Source organism: Silene latifolia, chromosome 1 (assembly GCF_048544455.1).
Source record: "Silene latifolia isolate original U9 population chromosome 1, ASM4854445v1, whole genome shotgun sequence".
NCBI lineage: Eukaryota > Viridiplantae > Streptophyta > Magnoliopsida > Caryophyllales > Caryophyllaceae > Silene > Silene latifolia.
In genome coordinates, this window is record NC_133526.1 from 17,341,677 (window position 1) to 17,359,318 (window position 17,642).

The window sequence follows — 17,642 nt, forward strand, 5'->3', positions numbered from 1 at the left end:
AAGTATGATAGCTATACTGCCATTTACATAGCTAAAAAATTTGTTTTTTACGGAAAGACAAAACATGTTAACCTTGATTGTCATTTTGTTAGGGAAAAGTTGATTGATGGACTGATTAGCTTGTCTTACATTCAAACCAAACAACAACCACCTGACCAACATCATGTGCTACAAAATAAGTTGGGGCGGTATATTACACCCTTCAACTTGAGGGACGGTGTTAAAATATTGATGGAAAATTGTTACTCCGTATTTAGTTAGTTGTTCAAAGTTAGTTAAAATCTATTAAGTGTCATTACCAACTAACTAAGTCGGTTTATTTATTACTCCCCCATTTTCTTATTTCATTAAAATACTCTTCATATATATTCTAGAAATGGGAACATCAATATAAAACGAAGGGAGTATTATATAGGTAGAGTTGTTCATTGTTTGTTACATGATTATTCATAATACAAAGATTACATTTATTCTCTCCCTCTCTCAGTTACACAATCACACAAACATAAAACTCACAAAGCTTCTTCACAATCATGATCACATACAGAATTCTTCAAAGTACAATAAAATCAAGGGCAGAATGTAACAACATAATTAGTAGACCCGCTGCCACAAGTGAAAGTACTACTAGTATCATCATAAGCATAACTATAAGCTTGAGGACATTGGTTCTTAAAGAACTGTGAGTAATTGGTGGGTGGGCAAGTTTTGGGTGTGTTGTGCGAGCCGGTGCAACAGTATTGATCTTGGTGGAAGGCTAAACACGCGCTTTTACATCCTATTATTCCTCCGCGAGGATCTCTTATCGACAACTCTTGTGGGCATATCCTGTTCACATCCACTGGGCACGCTGTTGAGGGACAACCCGCTGGGAAGGACAAACATTCAATTGTTAGGACAAATGTTGGGATTCAAGGTCATTTAGGTCTGCTGTCGATTTGGCTTATTCAGATCTAGGTAATTTTGAGTATGTTATATGCCACGTTTTAAACCTGAGAAGGATAGTTCCATCTTAAACAATAATTTGTGTTCTGCTACATACTATCTCCGTCTCGGTTAATAGTTACTCTCTCCTATTCACTAAGTTCTTCCACGTTTGTTTTGGGTAGAATTTAAAAATAGTATGGTGATGTGGGGACGTAAATGAAAGTAAGTGAGAGGATGTGGGGTTATAGGTTATTATAACTCAAATATTAGACAAATAAAGAAAGTGAGAGATCTTTGTAAATTTGTCGTTTTAGAAAATGTGGAAGATTTTAGAGAACATGACGGAGTATCATTTTTCATTATTAGGTATAGCAATCATAGTTATTATTTCTATTTATAGTATATTCTATGACCAAGTGATATAATAATAATTATTATTATTATTAAAATGTTTTATTCCGCATCTTCTTTTGTGTCGATTTCAATTGATAATTTATAAGTGATACGGAAGGAGTTTAGTATATTTTCGGATGTAGGTCGGGTTAATTTGACTAGAATTATAATCACGGACTCGAGCAACAAATTCCACTCACCTCGTGGCGAGATTCTCACGGGCAGATTGAACCCATCTACAAGGCTGACATCGTAGTAATCCAAATTACCATGTCCATTTAGGGTGAATTCGGCCAAGCTGGCGGGTGGAATAGCACCGCCCCCATTGCAAGCTACTTGACCCGAACCACAATCCGCTGACCTACAAACAAACCTTCCACCATCCATGAAGCACTGACTTCGAGCCCAAATGCGACCTGACCATGATGGTTGGGCCGTAAGCGTGCGTGAGGCACCTTGGGCTAACTCAAACCCAGTTGATGGGAATGCAGGCCCACTTGATGTTAAAGTCCCTGGCCATATTGTGTATGGGCAGTTGTTCTTGATTATGAAATTAATTGAATTTGCCCCTGTAATACAAAATATTTTTGTCATTTGAGATGAAAAAAATAAAATTATTCATTACCTCAACCATGTAATAATTTTTTTTTACTAAACTTTAGGAGAGACGGTCTTTCAATAAGTTATTGAGAGACCAATTTTTCGTACCCTTTTATTTATATTTCGTGAACTTTTTATTATTGATCGTGACATAGTAATTTCGTAAATATTTACATAATAAATGTATCTATTTTATCTTTAATCATGATTTGTACATATTTTATTACCTTTAGTACCACTTTTTCTTAAAATTGTAAAATAATCTCTTAATAAACTTGTTGAGAGACCGTCTCTCAAAAGACTTACTCGTTAGGAATGGGTATGTAGTTTGAGATTCTGTATAGTTCGAAGCTAAATAGCAATGAGATAGGGTTTTTGATATAAGCCGATCAAAGTCGGGTTTTAGATCGATATAAGCGGAACTCGGGTTTTAGGTGGGTGTTTTAACTTTTAACTCGAAGAAATACGATATTCACAATTAAAAAGTGTAAGACATTAAAAAAGCCTAACAAAACGAAAACCCGACTTAGTTTAGGAATTATTTCGAATATTTATAACGATCAATAAAAGATAAAACAAGGTGCCCAATTGTTTAATATTCCCACCCAGGGGACAATCTTTTAGAAATAAAATGTTTGGGATAACAATTTTTTCTCAGATTGTTTTATATATACTTATACCCACCAAAAAATTAAGGTCCATGTTTAAGAATTTTGAATTTTGGGTATCAATAATCAATAATCAATAATCATAATCATTTTTTTGGAAATTTGGGCTAGCGAGTGCTACCTTTGATACTGGTTACGCTCTTCCTATTCCCACCTATCACCTTTCGCCAATAATGAGGTTCAATTCTCGACATTTGAAAGGGGGTCTCGACTAGTACGTACTACTCCCTCCGATTCCACTAAAGGTAACATTTACCTAAAACGTACAATCTACACCAAATGTAACATATCTTATTTGGCCCACAACATTACCAAGTTGTACTTATACCCATTTCATATTTATAGAAAATGTCATTACATACCCCACATACCATTCCACAATTAAACCCACGATTACATGACCCACCTATTTTTTTCCTCTTTGCCATTACTTTTTCCATCTTTTTTTTAAATACCCTATTTTTCCCTATATTACCTTTGAGGTAAATCAGAGGAAGTATGTAATAATGGAAAGAAGTAGTTTCTTACTTCTTAATTATTGAAAAACCACTCTTTTGTAATCCTTTTATGTGTTTTTCGTGATTAAGTGTACGTTAATATGGTATACCAAAAAAATTACCTAAGAAATGAAAAAAGTCGAGCATAGGCAAAAGGAGCAAGTATTATTGTCTTGCAACTCTTGTTGTTATTCGGCCTCAAAGCCTTTTTACTACCTCGACAACTTTATAAAATTGTGATTGAAAAATAGAATTAATTGGAATATTTATTTCGCAGTACACAATTCTCTTACCGCATTACACTTTTAGCCATTTATTTTGGGGTTGACCTATATCTTAATTTCAATAATCGATTGATGAAAATGAAATTGAGTTCGGGTACATGTAGTTCTTGTCTCTTTTTGGTAAAAAGGTCGCAACTTATCACATAAGCCAAATGGGTCGGGTGAGTTGGTTCGCGGGTCGAGGGTTATATAGGTCAGGTCAGAATAAGGGTCGCGTCATACATATTACATATCGGGTTAGGGTCAGAATATGAGTCAAGACGTTAGTTTTAATGCCTTTTTCCTACCATTTTTTATATCGAAAAAAATACTTTCAAAATTTTAGAGCATATTTTAAAAGGAAAATGATATCTACATCCCTTAGGGCTCTATTTAAGGCTCCAAAAATGGAAATAAAAGCTTAAATCAAGCATTATTAACATTAATAAACGCATAAATTTGTCTTGAATTCCTACTTTAATTCAATTAACGAAATGCATTAAATTCTTATTTACAACCCTTATTCTTATTTACAAGCCTAAGGGTTGTATTTATCATTACCCATTTCAAAATTAATATTTCAATCATACTAAATGGTTACATTAATTATATTGACACGGTTATAGAAATTAAGTTATTACTAAAGGTTATAAAAGTTATACTCTCTCTATTTTTCTATATATGACTTTCTCACATTTCGAGACACACACTTCTCTCTTTAATATCTCTTAAATTATATGATTAAATATAGTGATATGTATATTCATATGAAATAATTTTTCATAAGGAATTTAATGGTATAATTTTTATATTTTTTTACCAAATATACTTTTGTAAATATTAAAGTTAAAGGCTCGCCTCGAAAAAGCAAAACGTCATATATTAAAAAGTGGAGGGAGTATAAATTTGGGTTTTCAATTTTATTAAATTTAAAGTAAAAATTAATAATTACTTTTTTTATTAGTATTTCAGATATAATAAAAGAATATTATTTTATTTTAATTCTTCTGTGACCTTTGACCCTACCGGTCAATCTGTTCGGGTCGAGTTTCATCTCTAAATTAACGGTCATTTCAGGTTCGGTTGAACGGGCCGTGGGTCGAGATTTTTGAGTCTTTGGCCATGGAAAAACGGGTCGGGCAAAATTTGTCAGGTCTAGCCACACACAAGTAATAAACGGATAAATCAATAATTAATGTTGACTTTATATATAATTAATCACAAATTATTACTTGCGCAGACTAACAGTCGATTTATTTATGTAAGAAGGAAAAGAGATTGTGAGACGTCACAAGCTAGTAACATTCACAACCAAGACTTGATGTTAGCAAGTTGATGATAATTAATTTATGTACAAAAAGTCGTCATATAATTACGGGCGGTAAAAGATAATCGACCTAATTTGGTAGAACTTAATATTTGACCATGAATTTATTTTTGTATAAATTATGATTTATTTTTGTTAAAATATAATTTTATAAATGAGCATATATTTTGATTAAAATTACTTAGAATAAGCCTTTACATCGCACACATTAATAATATTATTCACAAGGAAACAAACCTGGGAAACCAGTGAAAACATGACCATCGGAAACCTGGTCGGAAGACCTTCCCGGTAAAGTAATTAGAGAAGGCTCCTTCCACGAGCTCGCATCAGGATTACGATCATTTTCAGTGTCAGCATATGAATCTCCAACGCCTATACGTAAAGAAAATCGAATTTAATGAATAATGCATGATATCGTACTTATTGACTACCAAGTAAAATGAATTATTATAGTGCCTCCATTTTACTTTTATATCCTCAGCTCGCTCTTTTTGTGTTTTCTACGCTCCAAATTAATTGTTTGACGAAGTAAAAAGAGTGAACTGCTTATTATATACCCTAGTTAAATATCCTCTCCTTTTCCATTTTGCTTATATTTTGTATTTATGTTTATCGGTCAAGGGGTATTTATGGTATTTTATCCAAAAAAATTAAAGTATAACTTTTAGTTAAATTAGGATAATAAAAGTGGAAGGAAAGCAGTAGCTAAAAATTATGTACCTATTAGATGAACAATCAACAAGCAAATCGCGAATCGAGATAAGAGATTTTCTCCTTTCATTATATTCCGAAGTGTGAAATACGAAGTACTCCGTAGTTAATAATGTGAAAGAGAGAGTATAATTATATGACTAACACAATAATTAATGAGGATGAAAGAATGATAATGGGGATATTTATAGAGAGCTAAAATTCAAATTAAATTTCAGGATTAGGAATGTTTCGCAATCTTTGTGGACTAATCTCCCCAATCAAAGAAAAAGCAAGTGTAAGGTAATACTCCATTATACACGATCAAAGAGAAGATCAAATATAGACGTGACAGGATAAGATATTACTCATATCTGTTCCGGTTATTTATTAACTTATTTTATTTTGAATGTGTCGATTATTTGTTTGTTATTCTATTTTAGAAATGTTTTTGATGATCAATTAAATCTTCTACACTTAATTTAGTTCACTTGTCTTCCTATAAACAATGATCATGTTATGTTAAAATATAGTCATTCAATGATAATATAAAGTAATCACTTTTTAGGTGAAGTGGTTACTCCCTCCGTCTCCGTCAATTGTTGTCCTTTGATTTTAACACAAAGAGCAACTAGATGATTAATTGACCAAATTGAGTGTGAATGAGCAAATTGTTTATCAAATTTATTCTTAAAATAGAAGAATAACAATTGACTGAGACACTCCAAAATAAAATAGGACAATAAATAACTGGAATAGAGATAGTACTTTTTTTTATTTTATACTTTAGTATAGTTTTTAAACATTGAATGTTTCATTTGGATGTGATCAAAATCAATTAGTCTTGCCTGTGACGGGCTAATCCCGTCACAAGCTTGTGACCTCTCACAAAAAGGGAGAGGGGACAAGGTGGGCCACCTTCCATGTGCTTCCCACTAACCTCTCAATGACATTTTGTGAGAGAAAACGGTATCCGTCACAAGCTTGTGATGGATATCGTCCGTCTTCAATGGAATTTTGTGGATCAAAATATGGATTAAATTAGTCGGAGACGCCAAAGACTTGATTTTTAGTAGCCCGTGAACAAAAGCAAGCACTACTGCACGTCTGCACTAGTTATAGTCGTACATTTATATTATAATTTGTGAACATTGAAGGTGTCATTTGGAAGTGGTCAAATTTGGTTCACAACCAATTTATTAAACAAACATGACAAATGTCACGCAAATTATCTTGTGCGATAGTCTTACGTGCGAGTAGTAGAGAAGTGACCATTTTTAGATAAATAGTGATCACTTTTAGTTAAATAATTATCACTTTTTATGGCTAAAATATTATCACTATTTACCCCAAAAGCCAAAAATGATTACTATTGACAAAAAAATTGTCACATTTTGGAAAAAAATACGCACACACGATAACTTATAAATTAGAAACAAAATAACCACTGTTTCTAGGAAAGCGATGTATATCCGACATTAGAAACAAATAACCTTCGCTCAGCTAGCTGGATTGCATCCTCGAGAGTTTTTGTAAGGCTTTGGGTCAATGATTAATTATAGTAAGTTAGGTATTATTTTCAGTCCTCACACTCCTATTCGTCGTGCATATAAGGGGCTTAAAGTTCTAAATATCCGGAATAATAAGGGCATTGTTAAGTATTTGGGCATCTCAAACTAAACTTTATTTTTATACTTCAACTATCAACTTAAACTTTTGATTGAGATAGCTTCTTGACAAGTCTTATTTATAACTCACAGGATTGTATTTATCATTTATTACATCTCAAACTAAACAAAGGCTATGTTTGACAAAACTACCTGAAAAGGTAAATGAAACCTGAAAAGTTAGCTGAAAACTGAAAAACTAACTGAAACCTGAAAAGGTAACTGATAATATAGCTGAAAATTAGGAGCTGATAAGGTAACTGATTAGTGATTATATAAAAATGTGTTTGACAAACTATCTGAAAAGGTAGCTAATTTTGGTAAAATGACGTAAAAGGATATGCAAATTATTTAATATTATAGAATAAAGGGGTAAAAATGGAAAATAAGTCATTTTAGATACCTGATTTCTCAAATGCTACCTGAGGTAACATTTCATTTCAGGTACCTTATTTGACCAAATAAGCTACTTGCCAAACACTTGTAAAAAAATCAGGTAGCTGAAATTTTGGTCAAATAAGCTACTTTGGTCAAATAAGTCACCTGAAATGTCGTGCCAAACAGAGTCAAAGTCGATGAATATATTAATATTCTCATGATGTGACATAATTATCAATAAGCTAAGGTAACAAATTAACGTCATTGCTCTTTCATGGACAAATTTTACTTTTTCATGAATTTTTTGTCATAAAATTTCCAAATACTACCCTTTTCCATAACAAAACTATCTAATTTTCTCTCTCCCCCCCCCCCCCCGCGTAAAGTCTAATCAAATTACTCCCAAATACTTCAATTTTGGATATTAATTTTCTCTTTAAAAAATTAATTGTTTTGTTTTATCAACAAGTAAAATCATTTGTGGTAGATTAAGTCGGTTTAATTGTTTTTGTTTTTAATTAGAAGTTAAAATTTTCAATTAGGGTTTTCAATTGGAATATGGTGCCGGTGGTGAGAAGGAAGACGTTAGGTGGTAGGGTTGGGGAAGAAGGTGGTTCTTGCGCCGCATCCTTATCTTATGAGCGTGATATTTATCACATCATGGATTGCAGTGTTGCATTAGATCAAATTTTAACATCAAATAATGATGGACTGGAACAAATTTTAATCATCACATTATGAATGCTTCTAAAAGTATCAATAGTCAACGCAAATTTTCATGACATTATTATTATCATGTCTCCGGTAATTATTCTAAGCATGTTATGTATACGGCATACACATCTTCTTTTGTGAAGCACATATATATGAGAATGACACATTAGACAATTTTACCATGTTAAACACCGTGTTCATTATACCTTTCATTCATTCACGCATCGAGATCTACAATGGTTGACTTTTAAACCCTAACTGGAAGAGGCAGGAGTGGAATTTGTTGGAGAGGAAAGAGGCGGTTGATCGATGTGGGTTCCGGTGGCCGATTTACTATCTGAACCAAATATGTTGGTATGAGTTTTTAAAGAAGTTTTTTTGGTAGCAGTAAAAATGGGTTTATATGTATGTGGTAGGCTGGCTGCAGTTGTAAAAAAAACATAATACATATATATTTATTAAGGGAAATGATAAATACAATCCAATGAGTTGTATTTAAACAACTAAAAAAAGGAAATAAATACTTAATATATGCATTTTTTGCATTAATTTATGTGTAATTTAGTCCATAATTTTTAAATTAATACCAAATTTGGAAAGATATTAAATACTTAAATACAACTCAATAAATTGTATTTATCATTACCCATTTATTAAAGCCTCAAAAAATTGATTGTTGCCTTGTTGGAAGCTTAACTGAGCAATTTAGGGTAAATTATATCCTACTCCCAAGAGTAGGGAGTAGGATATTCCTCTTAGGTAGTTATTGAAGACAAAAATAATAAAAATAAATAAATAAAGAATAACAAAAATAACTACCCACTATATTAGTATGTTACCAACTTACCACTTCAATTAAACTTCAACCCCTTTAAAATACATAACAAAAACTCTGTCGTTAATTTATTACTACACAAATTCATAAATTGCATATTTTTTTGGCAAAATTAAATTGGATTATGTACTTTGTTATGGTCTCAATTGATTTGAGCAAGTCTGCAAATGGAGATACCGACATTCACAAAAAAGTATAAATAACATAATCAAATGTTATATATTGTGAATATGGGGTTTATATTTTATGTTAATGTAATTTATAAGTACCGTATATGTAAATAATATTTGTGAATATACATAATTTATTAGTGTGAATATATAGTTATACTTTGTGAATAGTAGTTATGTTCTATTTGGGTATTGATGATCAACTCTATGAATATATTTGTTATTGTTATGTATGTGTATCTGTGAATATGTTCATTATATTGCGTGAATATCGTTATTAATTCGGGGAAGTGAGTTATATTTTGATAATATGATGTTTAATTTACATGACTTTGTCAATTATATGATGTGAATATCTACGTGAATATGTCGACTATGTAATATGAATATCTCATTGTTATGAATACGCCAATTATATGATGTGAATATGCGAGTAAAATTAAAATAAATGCTAAAATATATCAAATGCGATCTCTAATTATAGAGGAATAAAAATTAAGAATAATGATGCAAATTTTATTATTTTTCAATTTATCAAATTTAAGTTATAGAATTTTTAAAAATTAAAATAAAGGAGGAGTATGATGTACCATACACTTGGGTGTATGGTATAAGAATTGGAGTATAAAGTTTGGGGATGAGTTGGTCTAGGATGGAAGGAGCTTGTGGTGGTTGTTGGTATAGCGGATACTGTTTTAGAGGGAGTATTTGACAAGGGTTAAGTTGTCTACTCTAATAAACTCATCAAGCATCTTAAGTGGGTTATTAGTATATTAATTAGTCTCGTGTATTTGTATCTGAAATAGTTTTATTACAAGTTGAATTGTGTCTATTAAGAATTATCGATTTAACCTTAAGTGAAAGTTAAGTCGTTTCTGTTATATATTTATATATTACGAGTAATTTTTTTGGTTATACCAAAGCAAGTCATCTTTACTGCCCGTAATTATATAATTTTTATACATAAACTAATCCCCCTTACTACTAAGAGAATAAAAACTCTTAGTAGTTTCCCGCCTAAAAAAATAACCTCTCAAAACTATATATGGAAACAATATTACATTTATATTTACCTATTTTACAAGAAACAATTATTATCCCTAATTTATTAGTATACAATCATTTCCATAAATGTTATCCTTCACCAGTTACACTCTAAAATTACCCAAATCTTCTTTTTATAGTATTATCCTTCATCGGTTAGACTCTAAATATGGTTTTTTAAATGACGTAACAAATTTTTATGTATTTTCTTTATTAAAAATAAAAAATATTAGTTAATTATTTGTAAATTGTCTTTTTAAATGAGTAGTATACTGTTTTTACCTATTTCCGTTATAAGGTAATACGCATTTTAATTAGATCTTACATTGCTTAATTTTATTTTATGTCATATTATATAACGATATAACATTATAGTGTTATTTTTAACAGTAAAGTAAAAAACAGTTTCAGACAAAAATAACTCAACTTAAAGTGTCTTTTGATGGTAATAAACTTTCATTTTCTACCTCTTACTAAGATTATACAGTATTTAGTACTCCATACATTATAACATTAAACTCCAAGTATAGTTAATTTATACAATTAATTTAATAAGAAAATTTCTTTATAAAACAAATCTAAAAAATATCGTGCTGTAGCACGGGAACTATACTAGTTATTTATAAAGTCAACTTGTGTGTGGCTCATGTGTCTAATTCTCACCTTTTTACCAAAAAGGGACAATAACTACATGTACTCCAAATAAACTTATTCACAATTTCACAAGTAGATATTTTGATTAACTATAGATTATTCTTTATATTATTAACTCTATCCGTGAAATATGGAACGTGCAAGATTCTTTAGAAATTTTCTTCTTTAATTATTGATATTAGGATCAAACTTTCTTTTTTCTCGGAAGTGAAATTTACTCATTATTTTTATGAGGCAATAAAATAGTTGACTTTATGGTCAATTTGAGGCATTCATGTCCTTCTTAAATGTGAGTTAAAAGTCATTGGCTTTTCACTCTTCTCCCTCATCCGAAAGGATGAAATAAGATGGTTCCTATTATAGTGAATCAACCTATCTTTCTTTCCTATAACAAAAAGGAAAAGAAAAAGATTAATTAATTCCTTATGAAACCAAAAAAAAAATTCATAGATAAACATTTATTTAAGATACAATCAATTTAAATATCAACAAACAAATAAATATAGAGACTACACTTTATATAAAAAATATTTTATTTAACTATATCAAAATGAAAAACATTAAGAAGAGCACCCATTATTTATTAATTGTTCAATTTCTCTTATTTTAATAATTAATACTCCATATAATTTACATTTGTTCGACTATTTATCTCTTTGAGAGAGTACCCGTAACAAGGATTACTCACTATTATCGACGTATAGATATGACAAACTCACGTGAACGGTCTCTTAAACAACTGGATACATATAGATAATACATTGATTGCATTTGAGATTACTTTGCCTAAATGGTTCTTATCCATGCTAAGACTAAGATGTTAGTATGTTACATCCCTTATTATTCCCTTGGTAAAATGAGATTATCATCCTTATCTATCAATCATAACTTCTCACGAGTGACAAGGGACGAACTTAGAACCAAACTTTTGAAATAGTAAATTTTAGAGTAAATTATCAATTACACCCACGTCAAATACACATTTTTACATTAACTCCCACGTCAAATTTTTTTATTAAATTACACCCAAGTTAATTGCTCAGTTTACAAATTGCACCCAATATCGGAATCCGGCCAAATTTCCGTCAATTTTCAAAATTTCTGGGATAAAACATATTTTTAGGACGATTTTGCCCTTCTGCCTTTCTTTATTAACCTTGTGTGTGTTTGATGTTTACTCTCTCATTCATTCCCTTCCCTTCCTTCTTCATCATTCTCTCTTATATTTCCCCTAATTTGATTTGCTTCATTGTGTTACTAATCCTCAAGGTAATTCATTCCCCATTGTTTTGTTTTTGTTCAATGTGTTCAATTTTATTAATTTGTATTCAATAAATTTCGTTTCCATTTAATCTTGTCATGGTTCTTGATAATTAGGTTCTCTTTTGAATATTAGGGTTAGAAATTCATTTAAAATGTCAATTGAAAGTAGCTATGAAAGCACTCATCATAGTGGTATTGATGAGCAACCCAGTTGAAAGCAAAACGAGTGACTACCTTAATTGGGTTAATGCAGGTGTGGAAGAACTTCGTTTGTGAGGCAAAACGAGTAAATAAGAACGAGATATGCACGACAACAGGAAGGCTAACACCGACATTGTACAACCAAATGAATTCAGCAGAGAATGTAGCCTTTGGATTGTATACACAGTGGATCTATATAGGCCTAGTACTCGTATCCGCGGGAGTCATGTGTTCATTGATTTTATGGGTTCTGTATGCCAGAGGACGAAGACATAGGGTATATGCCAAGCAATTTTATGCTGATAAATATGAACCTCGAAGTGACGAATAGAGACAGGGTGAATTTATTGTTATATACTACGGAGTACGACGATACCGTGATTGAGAGTCTAATTACACACTGCAATTTCTTTAATATTTGTCTGAAATGGTTGTACTGGTTGTGGGAATGACAATTTTTGTAATGGCAATTTTTGTAATGGCAATGACAATTACACACTGCAATTTTTGGCATTGCATTTGGTTAGCAGACGGAACTGATGAATCAGACAAAGATGAGCGAAAGAAATTTGTTGAATTACAACATATTGTTCAACAGTACAACTGTTAATTGAAAGAGTACTCTAATTGAAACACTACTCTAGCATACATCACCGTACATCAGTGCAAATACATCCCTTAATGCATCCATTACATAAGTGCAAATACATCAGTGCAAATACAACATATTGTTCAACAGCATGCTAGAACCCCCCAACCTCCATACCTTGCCTGCCCCCTTTGAATACACTCATTCATCTACAGAATCGTCATCGAAGAAGGAGAAGAGTCAAGCTCTCGAAGCCTTTCTTCTCTAAGCTTGTCTTCGTGTAGGGACTCTAAATGATCACAATAAACATCCGAATCCCGAGGTACTCATGCTCATCCTTCCGGGAGGTTCACAATTCTCCTACTCGCACGGCATATATCCACCACGCATCCCAGACAAGACATTTCGGATCCTTTCAAAAAGAAGGAGCACCTCATTAGTCACCGTTTTTTGCTTCCTCCCGTTTATCGGCAACCATTCCCGCAATGCACCAAACATACGAACGTAAATGAAACTGGTAGTTGCAAATCACAAAATCACAACAAACCTAAGCATAATGCATTTGAGCCAACAAACTTCACAAAGAAAAGAAGCTAACAAAGAACATCAAAATATCAGATCAACCCTCTCATTAAAATCTTTCAACCCCACTAGTTACAGTTAAGAATGTTAAATTTGTCGGTGACAAAGTTAGTACCTATGAGCACACAATTCAAAAACATAGAAAGGAACAAACCTAAAATAATTCTGAAAATAACTTGCTACTGAATACTTCTATAAGACAGATGACCACTTTACCATTTGGAAGTACAAGTTATAGCCTATCACCCACCCCTTTCTCCCCCTTCCATCATCCTGATGACAATTATCCGTCCTAAGCAAGCCCTGAGTAGACAACTACTTGAATCCACGGTACAATGCTAGCTAGGAAAATATAATAATTGCTACGGCTGCATCATAATTTTGCGAACGTAAATGAAACTGGTAGTTGCAAATCACAAAATCACAACAAACCTAACTCTTATGGATACTGCAACTTACTACTTGAGACGACACCACCAAGGTTCAGAGCGTGAGATGGACTTGGGATATTCACGAGAAGAGGCCGAAGCAGCCGGAGTACCGGATCTTGGCTAGTCAAATCCCACACGGCGGTTGGTGCCAAAACAACATCTAAACGCTGAAATAGTTTTGGAGCCTCACCCAATATGCGATCAATCTTATCCTCGTATACCCCGAACTATAGACGCGTTCTTTCGCTCATCTTTCCTACAATACCCAGAATTCATAAAGTCGCAAATTAGGATAAACAACATTGAATAATTCCATAGCAATGATTATTAACGTGATTGATAGCAACAGAAATCAAAAATTAAAAATTAACCAACAAACAAATTACAAAGAAGAGATGAAAGGGGAACTTACATATGATTATTAACGTGATTGATGGTGACGGATGATCAATATACTAATAATTAAGATTCTAAGATTTAATTGGGGGAATTTGAAAGGGGACGATTTTGGGGAAATATTGGGGATGAAATTAGGGTTAAAAGTGAAAGGGGGGAAGTGAATGAAGAGTTTAACAGTTCATTCACAAGTAGAAACACGCTGGGCAAATCATTCATTTTACACGGTTTTTCACCTGAAAATGGGATGGGGTGCAATTTTTAACCTGAGCCATTAACGTGGGTGTAATTTAAAAAAAAAATTTGACGTGGGAGTTAATGTAAAAATGTGTATTTGACGTGGGTGTAATTGATAATTTACTCTAAATTTTATTCATTTGTTCTATATTTTATGTTAAGAATTCTTGAATAATAAAAATCGATAATTTTAACCATTTTTCAAAAGTTTGAAACAGTGAATACTGCCATTTGCTACTAGTTAGGTTTCCCGTTCTTATCCAATATCCATGATTCCATGCTAATTTTGAATCAACATCTCACAATATCCATAAAATACACCTATTTCCCAGCTAATTAACCATAAATATAATTTTTTTTCCAAAATATATTCGTAGTCAGAATTATATATAGTGTAGACACATTGCCTATATTTAAATTATTAACTTTTACAAAAACAACTCCACCTCAAAGTTCAAACACTCCCCATTTTAATTTGTGATTAAAAAAAGATGGTACTCGAAAAGGCTTTAGTATTGTCCTTAAGCTTCATGCTTCTTATTGTTGGTATGTTATCTCTATCTTGCTACATACACAAAATATACATGCATGATTTTTTTTATTGTTATTGTTTTTAGATAATTTATAACTAAATTATAAGTACATTGTACACGTTTGCATGCAGTAAATTTTTTTAATTTACAACCAAAGTTAGTTTAGGTTTACACAAAAATGGTACTAATTAGATAGGACTCTTTGTAACAAGTGAGGGAGGTTAATATTAGACCTGACAAAATTGATCCAACTCGACTACTTGAGTAACTCGACCCGATACCAAAAATTGACCCGAATCCTATATGATCGATCCGATTATTTATTATTGAATGTTGATCGTTATCCCATCTTAGTTTCTTGATAATAACCAACAAGAGAATGACCCAGATCCGGACCCAAATTGACCCGACCCGAGTCGAATACTGTTAAACCCGTGACCCGACCCGAAGACTCGAACCCTACCCAATTGACTCGCTCGGGCTAGACGTAACGTGAATCCTTGCAAATGTCAAGAATCAAACCTCATTAGCGGTGAAAGGTGATTGGTAAAAAATTAGCTAATTTTTTTAATGATTTAGCTTTAAATTAAATCTATCGACATCTAAAACTATCTAATCCTAACGACCTAACCATTTCGACCTATGTCTTAATAAATGTTGTTGAAACTCGTACATAAGGCCGATCTTGAAGACGAACAATAACTAATTGTATTGATGGGATAATCAATAATTTTACCGTGGATTTTTTAGAAAAATCATGGATACATGATTTGATTTTGATCTTATTTATAACTCATTTCAATTGACAAAATGTTGTTGTAATGTTGTATTATAGGGACAAATTCAATTAATTTCATAATCAGGAACAACTGCCCATACACAATATGGCCAGCAACTTTAACAGGAAGTGGGCCTGCATTACCATCAACTGGGTTTGAGTTAGCCCATGGTGCCTCATACACCCTTGCGGCCCAACCATCTTGGTCAGGTCGTATTTGGGCTCGAAGTCAGTGCACCATGGATGGTGCAAGGTTTGTTTGTAGGTCAGCGGATTGTGGTTCGGGTCAAGTAGCTTGCAATGGGGCCGGTGCTATTCCACCCGCCACTTTGGTCGAATTCACCCTAAATGGGAATGGTAATATGGATTTCTTTGATGTTAGCCTTGTTGATGGGTTCAATCTGCCCGTGAGAGTCGCGCCACAAGGTGAGTAGAATTTTACTCAAGCTCAAGATTATAATTCTATCCAAACTAACCCGACTTGAATTGACTTGCTTGATACAAGCCTACTTAAATTTTTTTGGCCCCAAACCGGCTCTTACCAATTTAAATTACTTGAAGCAAAAATACCTAAATCTAAGAGTACTCGATTCGACTCAAACGCAAAACATACCCAACATTACCTAGATTTGAATAGGTCAAATTGACAAATGGACTAGCTCTTTTTTTAAGACGGTCTTAACTTAAGACGGAAAAATGTCTAGCATTTTATAATAAAAAGTGACCATTTACTAATAAAATGTTATAACTAAAATTGTTAATTTTTAACAAAATATATGCTTATTGTAAAATTTTATCCGTCTTAATTTCAGACACAAAAAGTCCGTCTGAAATAAGAATATACCAAATGATATTGAATCCCAACATTTTTTCTAACAATTGAATACATGTCCTTCCTACCAGGTTGTGGCTCAACAGCGTGCCCAGTGGATGTGAACAGTGTATGCCCACCAGAGTTGTCGGTTAGAGATGCTCGCGGAGGAGTAATAGGATGTAAAAGCGCGTGCTTAGCCTTCAACCAACCTCAATACTGTTGCACCGGCGCATACAGCACACCCCAAACTTGCCCTCCTACCAATTACTCAAAGTTCTTTAAGGCACAATGTCCTCAAGCTTATAGTTATGCTTATGATGATAGAAGTAGTACTTTCACTTGTCGAAGCGGGTCTACTGATTATGTTGTCACATTTTGCCCTTGATTCTATTGTACTTCCTTCCCTAATGTAATTGAGGAATGAATGAGTGATAGTAAGTTATGAATCAAATTATCTTTGCTAATAATGTTCCAAAAGTGTACTATGCAAAACTAATTGTTTTGGTTTATGCTGAAAATGTTATTGGCTACCTCTAAATTCACAAGTCATGTTGCAACATCTTTAGAAAGTTCAGATATGAGCCCAACCATACAAGTTTTTAATCCGAGTTTTAGGGGACCAATGGTGTTTTTAGCAAATGAATTCAGGAAAAAAAGGGTGTACTATGTAGAAAACACCCAAAAGGCCAAAAAAACACCCATAGTGTTTTTCTCCTAAAAATAAAAATAAATGTTTTTTTGTTAAAATATACTCTGTATAACACAACATAATTAGAAATATCACCTCTTTATACTCTTAAAACCGAAACTTTGAAATGTAACCGTGTTAAACCTCATGTGTAATTCAAATTGGTCCAATAGATCTCTCTTAATAAACTTATTGGGAGACTAATTATAAACTGATGGAAAAATGATACTGATGGGGCATATTCTGCACCGCTGACCAAGTCAACATATTAAGCAAAGTCAAAGGTATCCACAGCAGAGT

At 32.6% G+C, this 17,642-nt stretch overlaps 2 protein-coding genes across 2 annotated transcripts; one reads left to right on the forward strand and one right to left on the reverse strand.

Moving 5' to 3' along the window:
• Positions 1-391: 391 nt before the first annotated feature.
• On the reverse strand, positions 392-5,584 carry LOC141600208 (thaumatin-like protein 1b). Its single transcript, XM_074420394.1, has 4 exons — positions 5,399-5,584; positions 4,913-5,050; positions 1,521-1,889; positions 392-868 (listed from the first exon to the last, which is right to left on the reverse strand). The coding sequence occupies exons 1-4, from the start codon at positions 5,457-5,459 to the stop codon at positions 570-572; spliced, it is 867 nt and encodes a 288-aa protein (XP_074276495.1). The 5' UTR covers positions 5,460-5,584; the 3' UTR covers positions 392-569.
• A 9,319-nt stretch (positions 5,585-14,903) lies between these two features.
• LOC141600217 (thaumatin-like protein 1) lies at positions 14,904-17,192 on the forward strand. Its single transcript, XM_074420402.1, has 3 exons — positions 14,904-15,075; positions 15,898-16,266; positions 16,744-17,192. Exons 1-3 carry the CDS (start codon positions 15,021-15,023, stop codon positions 17,037-17,039), a joined length of 720 nt encoding a protein of 239 aa, XP_074276503.1. The 5' UTR covers positions 14,904-15,020; the 3' UTR covers positions 17,040-17,192.
• The last annotated feature ends 450 nt before the right edge of the window (positions 17,193-17,642 follow it).